At 40.6% G+C, this 20,050-nt stretch overlaps 7 protein-coding genes across 7 annotated transcripts; 5 read left to right on the top strand and 2 right to left on the bottom strand.

Moving 5' to 3' along the window:
* Nucleotides 1–2,415: 2,415 nt before the first annotated feature.
* On the bottom strand, nucleotides 2,416–3,671 carry LOC115765584 (larval cuticle protein A1A-like). The gene is made up of 2 exons (XM_030709234.1): nucleotides 3,306–3,671; nucleotides 2,416–3,242 (listed from the first exon to the last, which is right to left on the bottom strand). Exons 1-2 carry the CDS (start codon nucleotides 3,315–3,317, stop codon nucleotides 2,511–2,513), a joined length of 744 nt encoding a protein of 247 aa, XP_030565094.1. The 5' UTR covers nucleotides 3,318–3,671; the 3' UTR covers nucleotides 2,416–2,510.
* A 1,172-nt stretch (nucleotides 3,672–4,843) lies between these two features.
* Nucleotides 4,844–5,656, top strand: LOC115765585 (larval cuticle protein A1A-like). Its single transcript, XM_030709235.1, has 2 exons — nucleotides 4,844–4,861; nucleotides 4,925–5,656. Exons 1-2 carry the CDS (start codon nucleotides 4,850–4,852, stop codon nucleotides 5,654–5,656), a joined length of 744 nt encoding a protein of 247 aa, XP_030565095.1. The 5' UTR covers nucleotides 4,844–4,849.
* A 2,199-nt stretch (nucleotides 5,657–7,855) lies between these two features.
* Nucleotides 7,856–8,521, top strand: LOC115765587 (cuticle protein 7). Its single transcript, XM_030709237.1, has 2 exons — nucleotides 7,856–7,867; nucleotides 7,925–8,521. The coding sequence occupies exons 1-2, from the start codon at nucleotides 7,856–7,858 to the stop codon at nucleotides 8,519–8,521; spliced, it is 609 nt and encodes a 202-aa protein (XP_030565097.1).
* A 1,787-nt stretch (nucleotides 8,522–10,308) lies between these two features.
* On the top strand, nucleotides 10,309–11,014 carry LOC115765612 (larval cuticle protein A2B-like). Its single transcript, XM_030709262.1, has 2 exons — nucleotides 10,309–10,358; nucleotides 10,424–11,014. The coding sequence occupies exons 1-2, from the start codon at nucleotides 10,347–10,349 to the stop codon at nucleotides 11,012–11,014; spliced, it is 603 nt and encodes a 200-aa protein (XP_030565122.1). The 5' UTR covers nucleotides 10,309–10,346.
* A 1,564-nt stretch (nucleotides 11,015–12,578) lies between these two features.
* LOC115765593 (larval cuticle protein A2B-like) lies at nucleotides 12,579–13,196 on the bottom strand. The gene is made up of 2 exons (XM_030709242.1): nucleotides 13,185–13,196; nucleotides 12,579–13,118 (listed from the first exon to the last, which is right to left on the bottom strand). Exons 1-2 carry the CDS (start codon nucleotides 13,194–13,196, stop codon nucleotides 12,579–12,581), a joined length of 552 nt encoding a protein of 183 aa, XP_030565102.1.
* Nucleotides 13,197–14,532: 1,336 nt separating this feature from the next.
* LOC115765588 (larval cuticle protein A2B) lies at nucleotides 14,533–15,659 on the top strand. Its single transcript, XM_030709238.1, has 2 exons — nucleotides 14,533–14,975; nucleotides 15,044–15,659. The coding sequence occupies exons 1-2, from the start codon at nucleotides 14,964–14,966 to the stop codon at nucleotides 15,593–15,595; spliced, it is 564 nt and encodes a 187-aa protein (XP_030565098.1). The 5' UTR covers nucleotides 14,533–14,963; the 3' UTR covers nucleotides 15,596–15,659.
* Nucleotides 15,660–16,000: 341 nt separating this feature from the next.
* On the top strand, nucleotides 16,001–16,971 carry LOC115765613 (larval cuticle protein A2B-like). The gene is made up of 3 exons (XM_030709263.1): nucleotides 16,001–16,099; nucleotides 16,383–16,451; nucleotides 16,516–16,971. The coding sequence occupies exons 1-3, from the start codon at nucleotides 16,001–16,003 to the stop codon at nucleotides 16,969–16,971; spliced, it is 624 nt and encodes a 207-aa protein (XP_030565123.1).
* Nucleotides 16,972–20,050: the final 3,079 nt, after the last annotated feature.

Here is a 20,050-nt window from a genome sequence, read left to right on the forward strand (position 1 = left end):
GGCTGATGTCCTTGGCTCAATTGCTGGCCGTGAGCCCAACCTCTTGGACTCAGCACAAAACACTGAATGAGGCGGACAGGAGTCCCGCACTCCTATTTATACGAGCCACACGCTGCGAAAGCCTGTTTTGCTGCTTGATTCTGGCCGGCGATCCTTTAGCTCACTTGATCGGGTTTTACATTTTCGTTGTTGTTGTTGTTGTTGTTCATGTGCTTTTATTATACCCTAGCCGAGGGTATGCCTGTTTGTTGCGAAATATGCCTTGCACAAGAGGAGACGTCTCCGTTCCCATGAACTATATACATATATATTTATATATATATATAGTATAGTATTTAAATACATATAGCCACTCCGCCTGGCTGTTTTCTATGAACATTAGTCTCTCAGTTGTTAATGGATACGACTCATTTTCATAAATTTTCACACATATGTCGAAATAGGCCAGACCGGACAACTATACCTAAAAGCTAACATAGGAATAATCGTTCGCAAGACTAGTTTTCGTATAAACGTCCTTTTGTTCTTTAAGATATCTTCAACAAAATTCTATCTACATTAGTCTACTATATCATATAGCATTCGAACGTTAGAACAATCCATCCTGATTAACGTTTATGTATAAAAACTCTTCAAAGTTGTATGTCTGCAAGGGTATTAAATCATCGACGTGCTAAATACAGCAATACTTTCTTGTTTTTATTTTTATTTTTTTCTCTTTTGTTTTGTCTGCTCGCATTGTCAGTTCGCATTGTTGTTGGGCTTTCGGTTAAGGCAGATGATAATATGATGATGATGAAGTTGAGAAGGGTCCGCCCGGCACAGTCGATATATCCGATGTGTGCGCACCTAAAAAACGTGCAATCTTCCACTTGATTAGTCCGATTTAAGCAGAAACAGAAATCCCTTCACAAGGGTCAGACTAAACACGTAGCAGTTGGCTAGCTGCGCTTACAACATCCCGACCTTGAGGCACCCCAACAGAATAGTTCTTGTCGGGAAACGCACAACAGGTGCAAGGAGTTATCTGTCACAGATATCTAGAATGGCCGCAAATGATTTCAATTGTGGGAAACTAGAGTTTAATTTGGCTTTTTTTACTGCAGCTCTAGCATAATTTTGTTTATTTATTTCAACAAAATATCCCTTTTGCCAGAGCTGTTGCACATACGCGTATTTATCATTTGAAAATTGAAGTCATGACCCCAGGATCCCGCCGACCCTTCAAATGCATGTATAAATATATATATATATATATATATATATATATATATATATATATATATGCAAATGTGCCTCTCACCCTGCTTGCCCGGCTGGCAAGAATTTCGAATTGTGTCTGCAGACAGCCTGACGAACCAGGATCATACTTAAGGCAGGACAACGGCGCAACGCAGTTCGTTGCACTCTCGTTGCGAGTGAAAGCGAAGCCGCAGTGGCGGCAGCAAAGGTATGAAACATCCTTAAAGGATTTCAATTTCAAACAAAAGTCCTGCGGACGCCAGACGGCAGGACATGAACTGCAGCACTGCAAATACTACGACTTCGAAATCCTTTTATGCTTTCCATTGTCTGTGAACTTTTTCCGTTGTTTCGACTGGCTGACAAACAAGTTATGAGCTCCTCAAACGCAAAAAAAAATCAGCAAAAACAGGATAATAGTGCGCAGAATGTGAACGACCTAACCAATTATCAACAACTGCAATTGGAATTGCCGGTCCAGGTAAATGGCATTTATATTAATATTATTGCTTATTTGAATACGCGTTGTGCTGCTTCAGACGGCACCCAAATATTCTAAGAGAATTTTTTCTGATTAAAAATATTGTCGTTGTATAAAAGATATTTCTAATATGATTTCTTAACTAAAACGATTATAAGCCCATTCAAATTATAATTCCGCAGAAATTTCTTGTCTAAACTGTATCTATCTGATACGTATTCCTAAGAAATTATTTTCTTACGAAGAAATTTTATCAAACTGCTGTACAAATTAAATAATTTAAGAAACAATAATATAATTAAGAGATTGACACTAAATTGCTAAGAATTTCATTAAGTTGAAAATAAAATAAAATGTTTATGTATATATATATATATATATATATATATATATATATGTATATATATATAAATAGTTCGTTTCTTACCTTCAAGTCTGCATAGGTCCTTGAAATACCTAAATACAACTAAGCAAAATCTGACACGCTGCTTTATAAATGTTGTTTTGTACTAAAGAAAGTCTATAGAAGTCAATGCAACTATAAGTTGGGTATAACTGTAGCCTTGATCCAATATAAACAATTAATTCAAATATATATTTATGATTTTTTACCAAAAATGTACCAATATTCTGATTTCTTCTAATTCCAAATAAAAATCCATTTTAATTGTAATCCAAGATATTCTAATATACATGTATGCATTATTTTATTGTGGATGGCAATAAATAAATGTACATCAATATGAGCAACGATACTATATACGATTATAAACAAGATTTAAACATTTTAGTGATGGTAGGCAACGGCTGGTGCGGAGTAGGTGGCGTAGTGAGCAGCGGGGGCAGCATAGTGGGCTACCTGAGCTGGGGCAGCATAGTGGGCTACCTGAGCTGGGGCAGCATAGTGGGCCACCTGAGCTGGGGCAGCATAGGTGGAGTAAGCTGGAGCAACAGTCTTGACAACAGCTGGGGCAGCATAGTGAGCCACTGGAGCTGGAGCAGAATAGTGGGCAACTGGAGCGACTGTCTTGACAACAGCGGGGGCGGCATACTGGACAGATGGAGCGGCATAGTGAGCCACTGGAGCTGGAGCAGCATAGTGAGCGGGCGCGGCATAGTGGGCAACGGGGGCGGCGGCAACGGTCTTCACAACGGGAGCAACAGCGACGGTCTTGACCAGAGGTTCACGGTTGACCACAGCGTTAAAGCCGTGAACGGGATCTGCGGTGTACTGGACGGTGCGCTTGTAGCCATCGGCATCCACTAGTGAGTACTCGCCACGGACGACATCGCCATCGCGCTCCTCCACCTGACCCTTGGAGTCACCGGTCAGCTTGTCATCGACTCCGTACGAGAAACGGTACTGGGGATGAGGATCGTACTCCTCGTCGGACTTGACTACCACCTTCTGGGCCACAGCCACGGGGGCACCATAAGTGGCAACTGAAGAAGCTGCGTGATAGGCCTCGGGCACATAGCCAGCGCTGGCCATGGCGACGAAGGCGAGTGCGAAAACAAACTGGAAAGCGCCGAGATAATCCATTAGCACAAATAAGTGTATCCATTGTCCAGGGGTACTCACCTTGAATGCCATGTTGTTGCTTTTGGGGTTTAGTTGAGTTCTTTACAGAAGTGAACTTGATCGTCGAATGATACATTTCTGGGCGTAAGCCTCAACTTATATAGCGAATCGGCGACGCGGCTGCGCTGCTGCGAGTGAGTTTTATTTTCATGGTGACAGCAAAGTTTTAATGTTTTGGACGTTGATTGTTTGCTGGCGATTACTGATACTTCCTGTTCGAGAGTAAGTACTGTGGGTGTGCAAGTAATCATGTTTTGATCTGCAAGAACTATAGCCAAAAAGAGAAAGATTCTGGTCTCATAGGAAAAGCACGTGTGCTGAACTGATATGCAGATTTAGAAAAGCTTAACGTAAAATATATAGATGTTAAGGCAATATTATATATTAACTATAAAACGTAAATAAAAAATGTTGACAGCCTGAATTAAGCTTTAATGATCGACTCCACATGCTGATAAAGTTATTTGAAGCTCGAATTGGGGAAACCAATAGGAGTTACGCCTTATCAGAAAATATGTTCTGCTTATTAGAATTAGAAATCCAGCTTAAAGAAATTTACGTAACATTCTTAAAGAGAATATTTGAGTTGTGGTAAATATATTCTGAAAGTTGACATATGCACATTATGGACACTATCCAAAAACTAATAAATATCATTCAAATAAAGAAAGATAAAAAGCATATACATGAAAAATAATATATAAATAAAAATATATAATATGTATAGATATATAATGTAAATAAATATATATAAAATACCAATACCAATAAAGGCTTTCATGTAGATCATTTGGCTGAAATAAATGATTTATTAAATATGTATTAATTGGATAATCTTTTTATATTAAAAGCTCATTTTAATAAAATTAATTTTATTTTTAATTACAACACACGACAAATAAAACTGGCTGTAGGAAAAAATGCTGTAATTTTTTGTAGTGTAAATAAAATAATAATAACTTGTCAACGCATCATATGGACGTATGGGATTATTAAGCAGTCCGTTTTTAGATTGTGCACACACAGTTCAAGGGCACATTTACTGTATACCTAAATATACCTTACCTACAGCACATCCTTACGCCCACAGTTCCCTGCTGATATTATAGCAATTCCATTTTATAATCTTTCGCATAAGCAACTGTAATTTGATCGAAAAAAGCAATTTGCCTGTACGTGGGTTACTTTTGAGACGTTTTCGTAGTTGAAAAGGAAATCCCAAATCCTTTCTAAATAATATACCCTTTGCCACTGCACTTGCTGTCGCTGCCCCTGCCCCTGCCCCAACCACAGCAGCACTGTGCCCTGTGCAGCTTGACAATCTCTTCTGCTGCCTGCCGTGGTGACTGCGCTAATTTCGAACATGAAACGCAGAAGGCCACAGTTAAGCACCTTACGGTTACCGCTATGCAGATATAATCAAATCGGCTATCAGTGAAAACTTTGCGACTGCCTATAAATACCTTGCTCAGCCCAGAAACAGTATCATTCGACATCCGCTCTTGCTTCTGTAAAGAACTCAACCAAATCACAAAAGCAACAACATGGCATTCAAGGTGAGTACCCCTGGACAATGGATACACTTATTTGTGCTAATGGATTATCTCGGCGCTTTCCAGTTTGTTTTCGCACTCGCCTTCGTCGCCATGGCCAGCGCTGGCTATGTGCCCGAGGCCTATCACGCAGCTTCTTCAGTTGCCACTTATGGTGCCCCCGTGGCTGTGGCCCAGAAGGTGGTAGTCAAGTCCCACGAGGAGTACGATCCTCATCCCCAGTACCGTTTCTCGTACGGAGTCGATGACAAGCTGACCGGTGACTCCAAGGGTCAGGTGGAGGAGCGCGATGGCGATGTCGTCCGTGGCGAGTACTCACTAGTGGATGCCGATGGCTACAAGCGCACCGTCCAGTACACCGCAGATCCCGTTCACGGCTTTAACGCTGTGGTCAACCGTGAACCTCTGGTCAAGACCGTCGCTGTTGCTCCCGTTGTGAAGACCGTTGCCGCCGCCCCCGTTGCCCACTATGCCGCGCCCGCTCACTATGCTGCTCCAGCTCCAGTGGCTCACTATGCCGCTCCATCTGTCCAGTATGCCGCCCCCGCTGTTGTCAAGACAGTCGCTCCAGTTGCCCACTATTCTGCTCCAGCTCCAGTGGCTCACTATGCTGCCCCAGCTGTTGTCAAGACTGTTGCTCCAGCTTACTCCACCTATGCTGCCCCAGCTCAGGTGGCCCACTATGCTGCCCCAGCTCAGGTAGCCCACTATGCTGCCCCAGCTCAGGTAGCCCACTATGCTGCCCCCGCTGCCCACTACGCCACCTACTCCGCACCAGCCGTCGCCTACCATCACTAAAATGTTTAATTCTTGTTTTTATTCGTATATAGAATCGTTGTTCATATTACAGTACATTTATTTATTGACCTCGACAATAAAATTAATGCATACATGAAACATAATTAACTCTTTCTGTATCTAATCATCGTTAAGCGAGCAAACATGCCAGCTATAAGTATTTACAGGATATACCATCTGGACTTATCGCATTTGATTTAAAAATAACATTAACCGATTACACCCACACTCATATGTGGTTAGCTTTCGGCAAAAAGTGTTTACAATTAAATTTGGTGCGACATTGAAATTCCAAAGTCAGGTAAGGTTTTCAATTACGGCCACATTTGTTACACTAGCCAACAATCACCATGAAAATTAAGTAATCCCATCAACAAACAATGTATCAATACTTATAGCCATGACTGTGACTACCTCCGTAATTTAAGTAGCCACAAGGGGAATTCATCTGAAAGATATATATAGATATATACCATTCTTAGATCGTGATTCCGGTTGATGTTTTAAAGTTCATTTATATTAAGCAAATTTTTGCCGGCTTCGGCATTTCCCATTCCGTTCCAAACATGACTCGCTCTATTTTACTGGAACTGGTTTGACACTAGCCAGACGCACGTCACACCCGTCCACAGAGATCAAAAGTTCTATTACCGTTTTTTATTTACGTTTGAGTAATGGTTGAGTAATGGGATTGAGCCTTTCTCGTACTTAAATCCGACTTTTTATTTAATTATTTTTTGATTATCAGTAAACAGGGCGGGGATCACTTAAATCAAACGAATTGAAATTGAAAGTCTGTGAGGTCAATGAATTCTCGCAAGAACTGAAAAAGTTTACTTTGACTTGAATTATATCTCTATACACAAATCTATTTCTCCCGACAAACGCACTAGCAATCAACGTGTAGCCCAAGCCGTAAGAGATAGAAGAACTGAAATTGTACTGGTTTGCTCATGTGGTGTGAAAAAATCTCGGAAAATATATGTATGCATTTTCTTCACTATCAAATATCTTTGTAAAAATTCATTTCAAACCTGTTTCACACTTTTCGCAAAATGTGTTCCTTTTTAGTGCATATAGCGGCTCATCGGTTGAGATTGATTGATTCCAACTCTTGGTTCTTGATTCGGTTTCGATCTTAAACACATTTAGTATCTATGTAAAATATAACTTCAGACATATTGGGTAGATTTATATTTGCCATTGGCGGCAAATGTTGATAAAACTAATGCATGGATTTAAGGAATATTTTCAAAATCTCTATTATATCACTCTAAGAAATGACCTTAAATGAAATTCTTTCCATTTAAATAGCGACCTATTTAGTATTACATCATTTTGCAAAGAGTTGAGTCACTTTATACTTTATGCATGCATATGTGTATAAGTGTGTTTGTGTGGGCTTGTTGTGGCATGATTGAGCACTTATGCCACAAATCGATAGTAACAAAATACATATGTAGTGAAGAAAAAGCTTCAACCTGAAAGCTCAGGTATTACATGTATTACAACGAGACGAGAGTCTTGGACATGGGCCCGATGCCCATAGTATTGGTGAGTAGCCACTTTTTTTTTCAATATTTTTGTAGCTTTTTAGGTCATTGCAGTGCGCCAACTGGACAGCTAGTGGGTAGGCAGTGTGTGTGTGTGTGTGTATGTGTGTGTCAAGTGCAATGCTGGCATCGATCAAGTTGTCTTTATTGGGTTACTTACATGACTCGACGCGGCCGTAACCCGACCCCGATCCCGGTTGCTATCGAAGCCAAGTTGCTCGCCTAAGTCTTTTGTTAGCTGCGTGTGTTTTTGTTTGCCGGCTATTTCGTACCGCCGTCTTCCATTCATAACAATGGCAACGATACGAGAGCGAGTTGGCCAAATGGGTGTGACTCGTGGGTGCAAATCAAGCAAGCAATGGATCGAGCGGCGAACCGTTTGGTAACTGAAGAAAAAAATCCATACAACGAGAGACATGCAAATGAATTAAAATTCAAATTATTTGTGTAAAACTTACGAAAAAGTGAAAGAAAGGCCAGAAACAATGGAGATTGAAGCTCTGGCCCTGGTGGCCACCATCAAATTTCGTCTATAAATACAAATGCAATTGGTGTTCAATTATTATTCACAGCACGGACTTCGGCAGAAGGAGTACATAGCGTTCACAGCTCAGTCTTAGTCTTAAAACCTAATAATCCAAGCAAAATGGCTTTCAAGGTGAGTCCAATAATCCCAGGTGTAAGAAATATTTTGATCATCTTCTCCGTTTTGCAGTTCGTAGCACTGATCTCCCTAATCGCGGCCGTATCGGCTGGCCTTATTCCTGTGGAACACCACGAGCAGCCACAGCTTTATCACGCTGCGGTGCCGCAACAGCAGCATGTGATCTACCAGAAGCCTCACGACATTCACGCACACGCCCACGCCCATGAGGTCTATCCCGATGATCCTCATCCCAAGTACAACTTTGCCTATGATGTGCAGGACGCCGTGTCTGGCGACTCCAAGAGCCAGGTGGAGTCCCGTGACGGTGATGTGGTGCAGGGCGAGTACTCCTTGGACGATGCCGACGGCTTCCGTCGCACCGTCAAGTACACCGCCGACTCCGTTAATGGATTTAATGCAGTCGTCCATCGCGAGCCCCTGTCGCATACACACCACAAACTGGTGGCTGCTGCTCAACCTGCGCCCGTACAGTATCACCATGCCGCTCCCGCCTACGCTGCGCCCACCTATGCCGCTCACGCACAGCCCACATACAATGTTCACCATGAGCACGAGCCCCAGCACCACCAGCACCAGGAGCACTATGCCACCTACGAGACTTCTGCTCCAGCTACTCATGATGCCCACGACTATTATCATCACTAGAGCTGCGACTGGCGCCGACGAAAGTATTATTGCATCCTCCATTTCACGTTTCCATTGCTAAGCATATCTAGATCCATAGGCTCTGTTAAATAGTTCTATTGTAAATATTTTAATAAATTTATTAATGCATCAAAATTCTGGGAAAAAAATTATTTATTATCGAAGGATATCATATATTTGAGATATGATATGATATAGACGGTATAAAATCCGAAATGAAGCTAATTGAAGAGGAGGTCTTTGCGCTTCAATATTTCAGAAAGTAGTTGCTACAAGTTAGGAGCGCTAGGCTTAAAGGTAACCTGAACGAACTTAAAATACACTAAACAAAAATAAAACATTTTGTACTTGTTTCTTTCTTAATAATATCATTATAGTTAGCATCATATATATGAACATAAAACATATAATATTTGTTTAATTATGGCGAGAATCGAATAATTATTATCAGTTAATTATCAATATATTTTATAAAACAATTTAAAGGTGGCCCTCCTGATTTAGATTTAATGTAGCATTTGTGGATAGCTGGCAGCTTATCGAACAGCTGATTGACAATTTGCGTAAAAGTAAACAAAGGTGAAAAAGCATAAAGTACGAAAAGAAAGTGTGAAAAAATCTAAGCCTCACATTAATTATAGTTTGCTTGCAGAATATGTGGTTTTTTTACTTATTCTATTTTCGCTGCAATATTAACATGTTCAGCTATATTTCCATCTGTCTGTTTTTAACTCCTTTTCATGCAATAAATAAATAATTATTAACATTTCAACAGTTTAAGAATGTAAATAAGCACTAAGTGGCCGCGTATTTTCCTTGAAGAAAAAGGTGCACACAAGCAAAAGAATCTCAATATTATGCTTTTCCCCAACGTTTTTAAATATACGATTGATTAACTAGAGTTACGCTTATTTATTGCAAAAATAAAGCAGTTTAAATGGATTTTAAAAATAAATATATAATTACAAAAGTCACGTTAGGTTAGATTATGACGACAATTTAGGCAGCTGAAGCCAAGCACTTTTGGATATATTCAAATTGCTTTGATTTTTCTCAAATTAGGTGAAAGAAATAACACCTTGAAAATGCTTCCACTATATGTACTATCAATTACTTAGGTATCGATTGGGCAATGTTAGAAAGATCCGAATTTCATCAAATTGGTAAAAGAATAATCTTTTCTTTCCATAGAAGGCATTAAACATGATCAGCCGCATTAGCAGTCAACAATCAGAGCATACACTTTTGTATGAATGCGATGTGTAATTTATATAGTTTAGCTCTCTATATAGCTCCATATGTTTTTATTTTCGCATTTGAGCTAACCGGTTTGGCATGCCAAAAGTATCCGGTAGCAACAATGGCAGTTTTTTTGCAATTGTAATGTCGCGCACACAAATTGAATGTCAAGTAGCCGCGGGCAGATTTTGGCTGCGTACTTGATGGTTGTGTAGATCGGAGTCCGGAACCTCGACGGTACATGCGTCCATGAGCATGAGCAATGGTATGTCCAATTGCCAGACAAGACCCAATTTGCTCCACATTCTTCACACAAATGCCCAAACGTATTGCGTTCGCCCTGCACTCAATACTCGGCTCGGCTTGGCTCGGCCTTTCGTTCCTCTTTGTTTCCAACGGAGCTTGTATGTAATTTGCTTAATAATAATGAGCAGCCGCAGCAAACGCACAACCTCGGGCATGCACCTGCCCATGTCCAAATGCCATTTGCTCTATAAAAACCGCAGACTGCTCAATTTCTAATCATACTGCAGACTTCACTCCATTCGATAGCACACGCTTTTAGTCACACACCAAGCTCTTCAAAATGGCATTCAAGGTATGCGTATCTGGAGTACCCATTGACGAACTGCAGCAGTTTATGTAATACCCATTCCTCTCTAGTTCATCGCACTCTTCGCTCTGATCGCCGCCGCCAGCGCCGGTCTCCTGCCTGCTGCACAGGTCTACCACGCTGCGCCCGCAGTGGCCCACTACGCCGCACCCGCTGCCGTTGTCAAGACAATTGCGCCCGTGGCCCAGCACGTGATTACCAAGGCGGCCGAGGAATACGATCCCCATCCTCAGTACAAGTACGCCTACGATGTGCAGGACTCCCTCTCCGGTGACTCCAAGAGCCAGGTGGAGGAGCGCGATGGTGATGTGGTCCGTGGCGAGTACTCGCTGGTGGATGCCGATGGCTACAAGCGCACCGTCCAGTACACCGCAGATCCCATCAACGGCTTCAACGCTGTGGTCAACCGTGAGCCCCTCGTCAAGGCCGTTGCCGCCGCCCCCGTTGCCCACTATGCTGCCCCCACTGTGGCTCACTATGCTGCTCCAGCTGTGGTGAAGACAGTGGCTCCAGTTGCCCACTACGCTGCTGCGCCCGCTGCCCACTATGCCACGTATGCCGCCCCATCTGCTGTGAAGACCGTTGCCCCGGCTTACTCCACCTATGCCGCTCCAGCCGTACACGTGGCTCATCATTACTAAATGCCATTTTGTTATACGTGTTGACTGAAACTGATTGCAATCAACTTGCCAAGTTTAAATAAATTACATAAATTCGTTTACCTTTACCTAACATATGGTTTTACTCTTCTTATCCGTCTGCTTAATTTTAGAAGAAATTGGATCTCAAAAATAAGTAGAATTTCGCATCATCCTAATTTTGGAATATTCGTACAGAGCAGTTTAAAAAGTAAGAAACGATATTTTTGGTGATATGATTTCTCAGATCACGTAAATAACTTTTTTTGAGAGATTCAGATAGTATGTAATTTCTGAACTTATTTAGACTACATAATTTGTAAATAAATCACATTCACCAAAACAGTTGTATCTATTAGGATTAACTTATTGTGACTAAATTCTGCGTACAATATTATTATACGGATTTCATTCCCGACCTGCCATTGTAAAATTTTAGATCTTATTGAATTCACTTTACTTAACTTTTAAATTTGTGGAACTTTCAATTTTCTTAAACATTTCAAACAGTTTAAATCCATTATACAAGTGATCGAATAGGATATATCCTAAGCCTAGCGCCAAGCTGCGCTACAAACATTCTAGCTTGTCTTAATACATACATACGCAGTTTACCTAGCGTTCTGCGCTTCTTCTTCTTCTATAAACTATACGATATCCTATATTCCAAGTTTGATGTATTTATATCTAATAATTATCGAGTTATGATCAAAAATCGGTATATCAAAATTGATATTTATAAATATTATGAAAATGGAAACAGATACCAAAAACAAATGATTAACTGTCTCTACATATGGTATACAAGAATATATATATTGAATTTTGAAGTCTCTAGCTCTTATTGTTTCCGAGATCGGTTACACAGACGGATATGCCTCGATCTCATCTCAGTACATTGATCAAGAATATATACTTATAATCGGAGGTTACTCACATTTATGGCTGTTACATATATTCTCAGAAAACCATTATACCCATTTTGAATGGGTCGAGGGTATAACACCAGTAATTAAACTCTCTAACCGAGTCTGACGTGCGTCTGGACAGTGGCAAACCAGTTCCTGTAATATAGAGCGAGTCATGTTTGAAACGGAATGGGAAATGCCAAAGCCGACAAAAAGCCGTCAAATCTCAATTGACTCTAATAGCAATATCTCAACCGGAATCATGTTGGCCACTGCCTGCAACCAAAACAGTTTTAATACAACTAAAAAAAATACATCGATCAGATATGTTTACTAAGGTGAAGATTGAAATCAAAGAATACAGGCACTACTAAAAGATTAGTTCATTTTCATGGCGATTGCTTGGGGAGTGTAAACAAACGTAATTGAAAACCTTACTTGACTTTGGAATTTCAATGTCGCACCATATTTAATTGACAACAGCTGCGACCAAAAGCAATTCAGTTGGGCGTGTGGGCATAATCGACTAATGTTACTTGGAACGCGATTCCAGAAAGGCATGCCCTGCTTTAAATTAAAAGTATTTTTTCTTGAAATTAATTTATAATATAATTTCTTCCATATTTAACTATAACAAATCAACTAGAAGAACAACTATATTAATGATGGTAGGCAACAGCTGGGGCGGCATATGTGGCATAGTGACCAGCGGGCGCGGCAGCATAGTGGGCAGCTGGGGCTGCATAATGAGCCACAGCGGGGGCAGCATAGTGGGCAACGGGGGCGGCGGCAACGGTCTTCACGATGGGAGCAACGGCAACGGCCTTGACGAGGGGTACACGGTTGACCACAGCGTTGAAGCCGTTGATGGGATCTGCGGTGTACTGGACGGTGCGCTTGTAGCCATCGGCATCCACCAGCGAGTACTCGCCACGGACCACATCACCATCGCGCTCCTCCACCTGGCTCTTGGAGTCACCGGAGAGGGAGTCCTGCACATCGTAGGCGTACTTGTACTGAGGATGGGGATCGTATTCCTCGGCCGCCTTGGTAATCACGTGCTGGGCCACGGGCGCAATTGTCTTGACAACGGCAGCGGGTGCGGCGTAGTGGGCCACAGCGGGCGCAGCATGGTAGACCTGTGCGGCGGGCAGGAGACCGGCGCTGGCGGCGGCGATCAGAGCGAAGAGTGCGATGAACTAGATAAAGAAATGCCCAAATTTATATTCCGCAATACCCCGAAAAAAAAAGTCTTGCAGACATACCTTGAATGCCATTGTGTCTGAGTTATGTGGAGCTGCTGTTGAGGGCTGAGAGCAATTTGAACTGTGATTGCTGCTGCTGCTTGCTGTTAGCTTATATAGAGCAATCCACCTGCCGAATCGGGGTCTTGCTCCTCGTGGCCGAAGTCGCGTAATAAGTGCAATTCATTTATGCTAAATATGTGTGGAAAATGTAACATTAAAAGCGAGTGTGAGTACATTGTGTACTTAAACACATACATAGGAACGAGTCATACGTATTTAATATTTTGTCATCTAAATAAATTTAATATACTGGGGGTGGACGAAAACTGGTTTTTTGAAAGAAACTCCACAAATATGAAATAGTTAATCCTTTACAAAAATGTTGACACATGCGCAATGCATGTCATAATCATAATTGTCATAATTAAAATATTTAAAACAATTATTTCGATTTAATTAATATGCACATTTTTTTAATGGGCTAACATATTTTTAATAATTTTGCAGCACATAGTACGACCAGTATAAGTTGAGCTACTTTTATTTTAATTTGTTTTCGAGTTTCAAAATAATCAATGAATTTTGTAGCTATATATTGGTTCGTTTGGTGTTAATGATATCGAGTATCTAAATATATATAATATATATTTTTAAAGAACAATTCAATAGATTTGATGTTTAATATTAATTATATAATCAAAATTTTAATAATTTAATATTTAACATTTTAAAACCTTTGTTGACATACCGCAACTTATAAGTAGCAAATTTAACCATTTTTATTCAGAATGGAGCTGTTTTAGTAGACAATTCTTATTATGAAATTGCATAAAACCAACAATAAATGCACTCGCATTTATACCTGGTTCCAAAATACAAATTAAATGAACATCTAAGTTGTTCGTGAACTCAGCGTTACTTTAGAATAAGAATAATTATTTTGCGACTCAACAGTTTCATTACATTCAGCATTCAGCACGAAAGGTGTGTCAAATACTAACCAAACGTCTGCAATCCCATTAAAACAACCTTGGCAGTCAACCTGCTTGATCGCAGCACAACAATTAAGCGACTCAAAAGGAAGCACAAGGAAGCAAAAGGAAGCAGTTGACCATCCCTGAGATCAAGAAACACAAACCACGCCTTTCTCCTACCCAAGCCCTATGTACCTACTCATCACATCCAACCTAAAAAAGAAAACGAAATATCCATCTGTTAATGTAATATTATAAAATTTAATCATTCGCAGTTAAAAATTCCACTTTATCTTCTGAGAAACAAATTTAAATTATTTAAAATATAAAACTAATACATTATACTAAGTTATTTGTCAGCCATATATTCAAAAATATATTTAATACAACACTTATTTGTAAGTCGTTTCGCATATTTTTCGAAAACAAAAATTGTTTTTAATTATTCGCACACCATCAATTTGAAATGGATTTTTCTTTGTGCAATAACTGTAAGCTGTAAGAGGCATATTTAAAGAGCCAGAGCAAGTAATATGCACTATGGGTTTTTAATTAAAGATACCCATTTAAACGACTGGCCGAGCTGGAGAACCGAAGAACGTACGTGACAATTATACGTGACTAGCTTTTGGCAGCGTCCACCCGCAAATGCACTTTCAATATCATCGCGGGGCTGCGAAGCGCCAAAAATGAATTCCAATTAGGTGTCATCAATGTCAGCGTATTGACTATATAACCTTATGGCCGCAGCTTGGTCAGACATTCAGTGTTCAGCTTCTGCTTCAGACAGCACCGAGTTATCCTCCAATCAAATCCCAACGAAATGGCTTACAAGGTACAAGCGGCAGCTTGCAGGCACATGGATTACCCTAGGATACTAATCCCTTCTTCAACATTCCCCAGGTCGCATTCGCACTCGCTATGCTCGCCGTGGCCCAGGCGGCCGTACTGAGAACTGTGGCACCCGTTGCCGTAGCACCCGCACCCGTTCTGGCCAAGACCGTTGAACTGGAGGAGGTTGATCCGCATCCCCAGTACTCGTACAGCTACGATGTGCAGGACACCCTCTCCGGGGACTCCAAGGGTCATGTGGAGGAGCGTGATGGCGATGTGGTCCGCGGCGAGTACTCCCTGATCGATGCCGATGGCTTCAAGCGTACCGTCACCTACACCGCCGATTCCATCAATGGCTTCAATGCCGTTGTGCGCCGTGAACCTATTGTCGCCGTTGCTGAGCCCGTGGTTAATGCTGCGCCAGTTGCTGTATCCGCGCCGCTTGTCCGCTCTGCTCCAGTTGCCGTCTCCGCACCCCTCGTCCGCTCTGCGCCAGTTGCTGTATCCGCGCCCCTCGTCCGCTCTGCTCCTCTTGCGGTTGCAGCTCCTGTTGTGAGAACCGCTGCCATTGCTGCCCCTCTGAGATACACCGCGCCAGCCTATGCCGTTAGGAACTTGTAACTTGACCTGATTTAAATTGTTCTCTTGCTTATGATTATAAAACTAAATGTGATTGTTTTTTAAACATGTTGTTGTTTTTCTTGAAAATAATGGGACTAGAAATTGTAGTAGGGTTTCATTGTCGGAGTTTTTCAAAGTACAGATTTTTTCAAATTTGAGAAAACCTAAAAACTCTTAAATGTTCTTGATTGCAAACCCAGAGTTTTTTTAATGCAAGATAAGGATTTTAAGGACTGCATTTTAAAAACTTCACCTCCAACCTACAACTATAAAACATTTTAATATTTTCAATAGTTGAAGAGAATTGATCTGCAATGAATTTGATGATTACAATAGTGCCAGTTAAAATAATTAAAAATAATATATGCCAGTTGGCAATAAAGTGTTAATAAAACTTATATGTATATGCATTTAATTCGATATCGCCCTCAAGGCGAAATTGTGAAAGCGCCAAAGACACGAATCGCCCGCGGTCAAACAGCACCAATTGGAGAGGGTGTGGTTGTGCGTTTGTCGGCTCGTGTGGTTGTGTATTGAACACCACTTACCTATGACACTAATCTGCGCACATTTACATGTAGCAGTTGTTGCATAAATAAATACTATATGAATTTCGGTGCGTAATTACCTCGCTCGCAGTCGATAAATCAGCAAAAATAAATACAAGTGACAAAAATATGTTGTGCAAAAGAAAAAAAAATAAAAATATATACAAATTATTTCAATTTCGCGAGTTACAGTTGGAGTATAAAACCAAGTGGTGTGCAGTCTGCAAATCATTCCCCAGCTTCTCTGCTTTCGTATCACTGTTCGGATATTCGCCAAGCCCTCAAGCTCACTCGCCATGGCCTTCCAGGTAAGCCTTGTCTTTCATTGCGCAAATTGCCGGGTCTTTGATTTGTATATCCATTACCTTGCAGTTCTTTGCCATCCTTGCGCTCGTTGCCGCCGTCAGCGCCGGCGTACTGCCCGTCCAGCAGGTGTATCATGCTGCGCCCGCCCCAGCTGTCGCCTATGCCCATGCCCCAGTGGCTGTGGCCCATGGACAGCCAGTGCTGGCCAAGCACGACGATGAGTACGATCCCCATCCTCAGTACAAGTACGCCTACGATGTGCAGGATGCCCTCTCCGGTGACTCCAAGAGCCAGGTGGAGGAGCGAGATGGTGATGTGGTCCGTGGCGAGTATTCGCTGGTGGATGCCGATGGCTACAAGCGCACCGTCCAGTACACCTCGGATCCAGAGAATGGCTTCAATGCTGTGGTCAACCGTGTGCCCATCGATCACGTGAAGACCGTGGTCAAGACCGTCGCTGCTCCTGCTCCTATTGCAGTCGCTACCGCACCCCAGCACGTTGCCTACCACCAGCATCACTAAGTAAATCCCCCTCAGCCATTCCTTTTACTTAAAAGGCATTTTTATGTACTTAAATTGAATAAATTGTTGAATATTTCTAAGCACAAACGAAGATCTTGAATACGTTAATAGGCAGTTGATTGGAGTATTCGGAAGGTAAGGAAAAACAAATAAGGAAGACTATACTATAGACATACATATAAATTAAGAAAGGAATCAGAAAGTATGGAATATAATGCTACAAATATGTTAAAGGAAAGACCAATCCCTCTAGGAGCCCAACGAAAGCTGTGCAGCTTGAGGACTTTTCACTATAAAATTGAAGAAAACAATAAATATTTTTGATTGCTCTTAAAACAGTTCGAGGTAGTTCTTTGGGACAAAACTTACAACTCCCCAAGAAATCTTTGAATCGAAACACGTCTCAAATGATTTTTCATAGATATGAAATTTGAGCGCGAAACGTCAGCGACCAAATCTTTGACCCCCATTTCCACACCCCTCAAAAGAATTTGAACAAAGATCTTTGAAATTGACTTTGAGATTGATCGGATGGTAAAAAAAAAGCTTCATACAAATATTTTTCTCGATTTTTCCACACTTGCAGGTGAAATTTTTCCCAGCCTTAAGTGCACCGTTATCACATAAGGTAACTACAGTGAAAATTTCAGCTTCCCAGCTCTCACGCGTTGATCACCAATCAGTCAGTCAGTCAGTCAGGACAAACAGTTTTATATATAGATGTGGTAGCACAGATCAGCTAATTATGGAGACTGGCCATAGCCATAGCCAAGGACAAATTCATTCATATTTGAGATACCCTTCACAAGAAGAATTATTTTAACAGAATGAATTCAATCAACTTATGCAATAGAGTCTGATCCTCATTTGTGTTCGAATAATCCCCTAAAAACTTACAAAATCAAAATCACGTACACAACACAAAATTACATCTCAATTATGGCAACTGAAAGATCTCACAGAGGCACCACCTTGATACGACTGGCACACAATATATACTTTAAATCAATTTTCGACAGCACTCTGACGCAGATTGCACGCTTCCAACTCATTATGGGGAACGGAACAGCCCCACATTTACCATCTGCCTGGTACCGTTTACATTTACACCAATCACCGCAAATCGATGCAGACGTATTGAATATATCACGGGATGTAGATGTGTCCATATGTAACGCACATGCAATTGCCTTACACAAAATTCAATACATTGGGCCTCGCAAAAGAGTTAAGGTCAGAGATTTCGTTTGTTTTGGGCCTTTCGCCAAGTGCAACGCGCAATGTGTTGGAAAATGATTTACGTGGCTTTATTGTCTTAAATCGCTGCCATTGTCTTATCGTTCAGATAGCGACGCACAGGTATGGACAGGTCGCAGCTCTTGTACTTTCCCTTAACATCTGTTCCACGCACATCCACAACATGCCCAAAAGTGCCAAGGCACAGGCAGTTGGCCACCGACGCCTCTTTGTCCTCCAATTGCTGCTGGCGACAAGTGACCAGCGACTTTGAGTGTTAAGGTCAAAGTCAGGTTTTATGGTTAATTACCACGTGTCCAGCGCTTGGAGTTGTGTAGCTGTCCGGATGACATGTTCGTGTCTTGCGCCCGTTCCCATGCCTGGCCCAAAGTACAAATACTTTCAGCAGTAGCAGTAACAGTGGCTAAAAAACACAACGCACTACGTGCCAGACCGATTGCAATTACACCAACAAACCATTGAAGCAAACGAGCTGGCGCTGGCTGCTCGACCTACTGTCCGTGTACCTGGCCCATAAAACCTCAAGGCGATTACAAAAATGTGCGTAAAAACCAACACTGCGTACAAATCTTAAGCGTGTTTGCACTGCCAAACGAAAATTGAACAAATTTATTCTACATTAAATCTAAAATACTTTGAAAAATCTCAAGAGTGTTTAGTTGATTCAACATGTATTTTTTTATATATATTTTAAGAAGGATTAAACTCAAAAATTATATACCAGAACAAGAAAAAAACAAATTTATATTTATAAATGCTTATATACATATATTAACACAGATACATATCTGTTAACATATGGTGTTAATATTATTAAAAAACTTCAAAAAAATTTTGGTTTTACATAAAATATAAAAAAATACATATAAAATATACTTTTTAACACTTCTGTAAGTCTTATTTATCCACATTATTATACGAATTCTGGATCTTAAGCGCAAAAATTTAAGAATTTGACAACTGAATAATAATTTCATCATTTCATCGCTCTAATTTCTTGCGCTTATATTAAATCAACTTTTTTATCGCCATTTTCAGCCAATTCCATTAGCGATTGCATCGGATTTGATATATACTAAGACCAAAGATGTTTAAATAAATTTGAGATTTTATTTTCTGGATTCAAAAATAGTTGAAAATACTTTTTAACTTATATAATGCATAATTTTCAAATCGATAAAATTTAATATGATAACTCATATTTTCTTCCTTTCTTTTATATTGATTATAATGAAAAAAGCATTATTAATGATACACCAGCTAAAAGCCGTTGATCAACAAAAAAGCCACATCATTGCCAGTCTGAACATAATTTTGGACTCTCGACTTTACAAATTTGTTCGCATGCCGCATTCTCGGCCAACTTTAAGTGAATTTTTGGGCATCTCACGTAGCGGCAGCCGTGAATCATATGAATGTTTACATTTACGCGATTTCGTTTTGCTTTTGGCGGCATTTCTGTAGCCTTTGCTTTTGGCTAGTTCTTCCCTCTGGTCTTAATAGCTCTTTAAAGTGGTTCAGTGCCGGGCACGACCTTGAAATATTTGGCCACTGGAGAGAGAAAGTTAAATAAGTTTGTGCATGTAATGTTTTTTAATTTCTTTGGGAATTTTTTGATTTTTTGTGATTACTTTTAGCTTAAAAGTAACATATACAACTCGTACTGTAGATTTAGTGGCGTATAGCTCTTCGATAATATATTCAATGGGTAAGTCGACTAAGCCAAAGAGCATATCTTATAAAAGAACAACCGTTATGAAATGTCGGTTGGTTAAAAGTACACATATTCTATTCCAATATCCTGAACTCTTTCCAAAAAAGC

Source organism: Drosophila novamexicana, unplaced genomic scaffold (assembly GCF_003285875.2).
Source record: "Drosophila novamexicana strain 15010-1031.04,08,12 unplaced genomic scaffold, DnovRS2.1 tig00000986-arrow-arrow-pilon, whole genome shotgun sequence".
Taxonomy (NCBI): Eukaryota; Metazoa; Arthropoda; class Insecta; order Diptera; family Drosophilidae; genus Drosophila; species Drosophila novamexicana.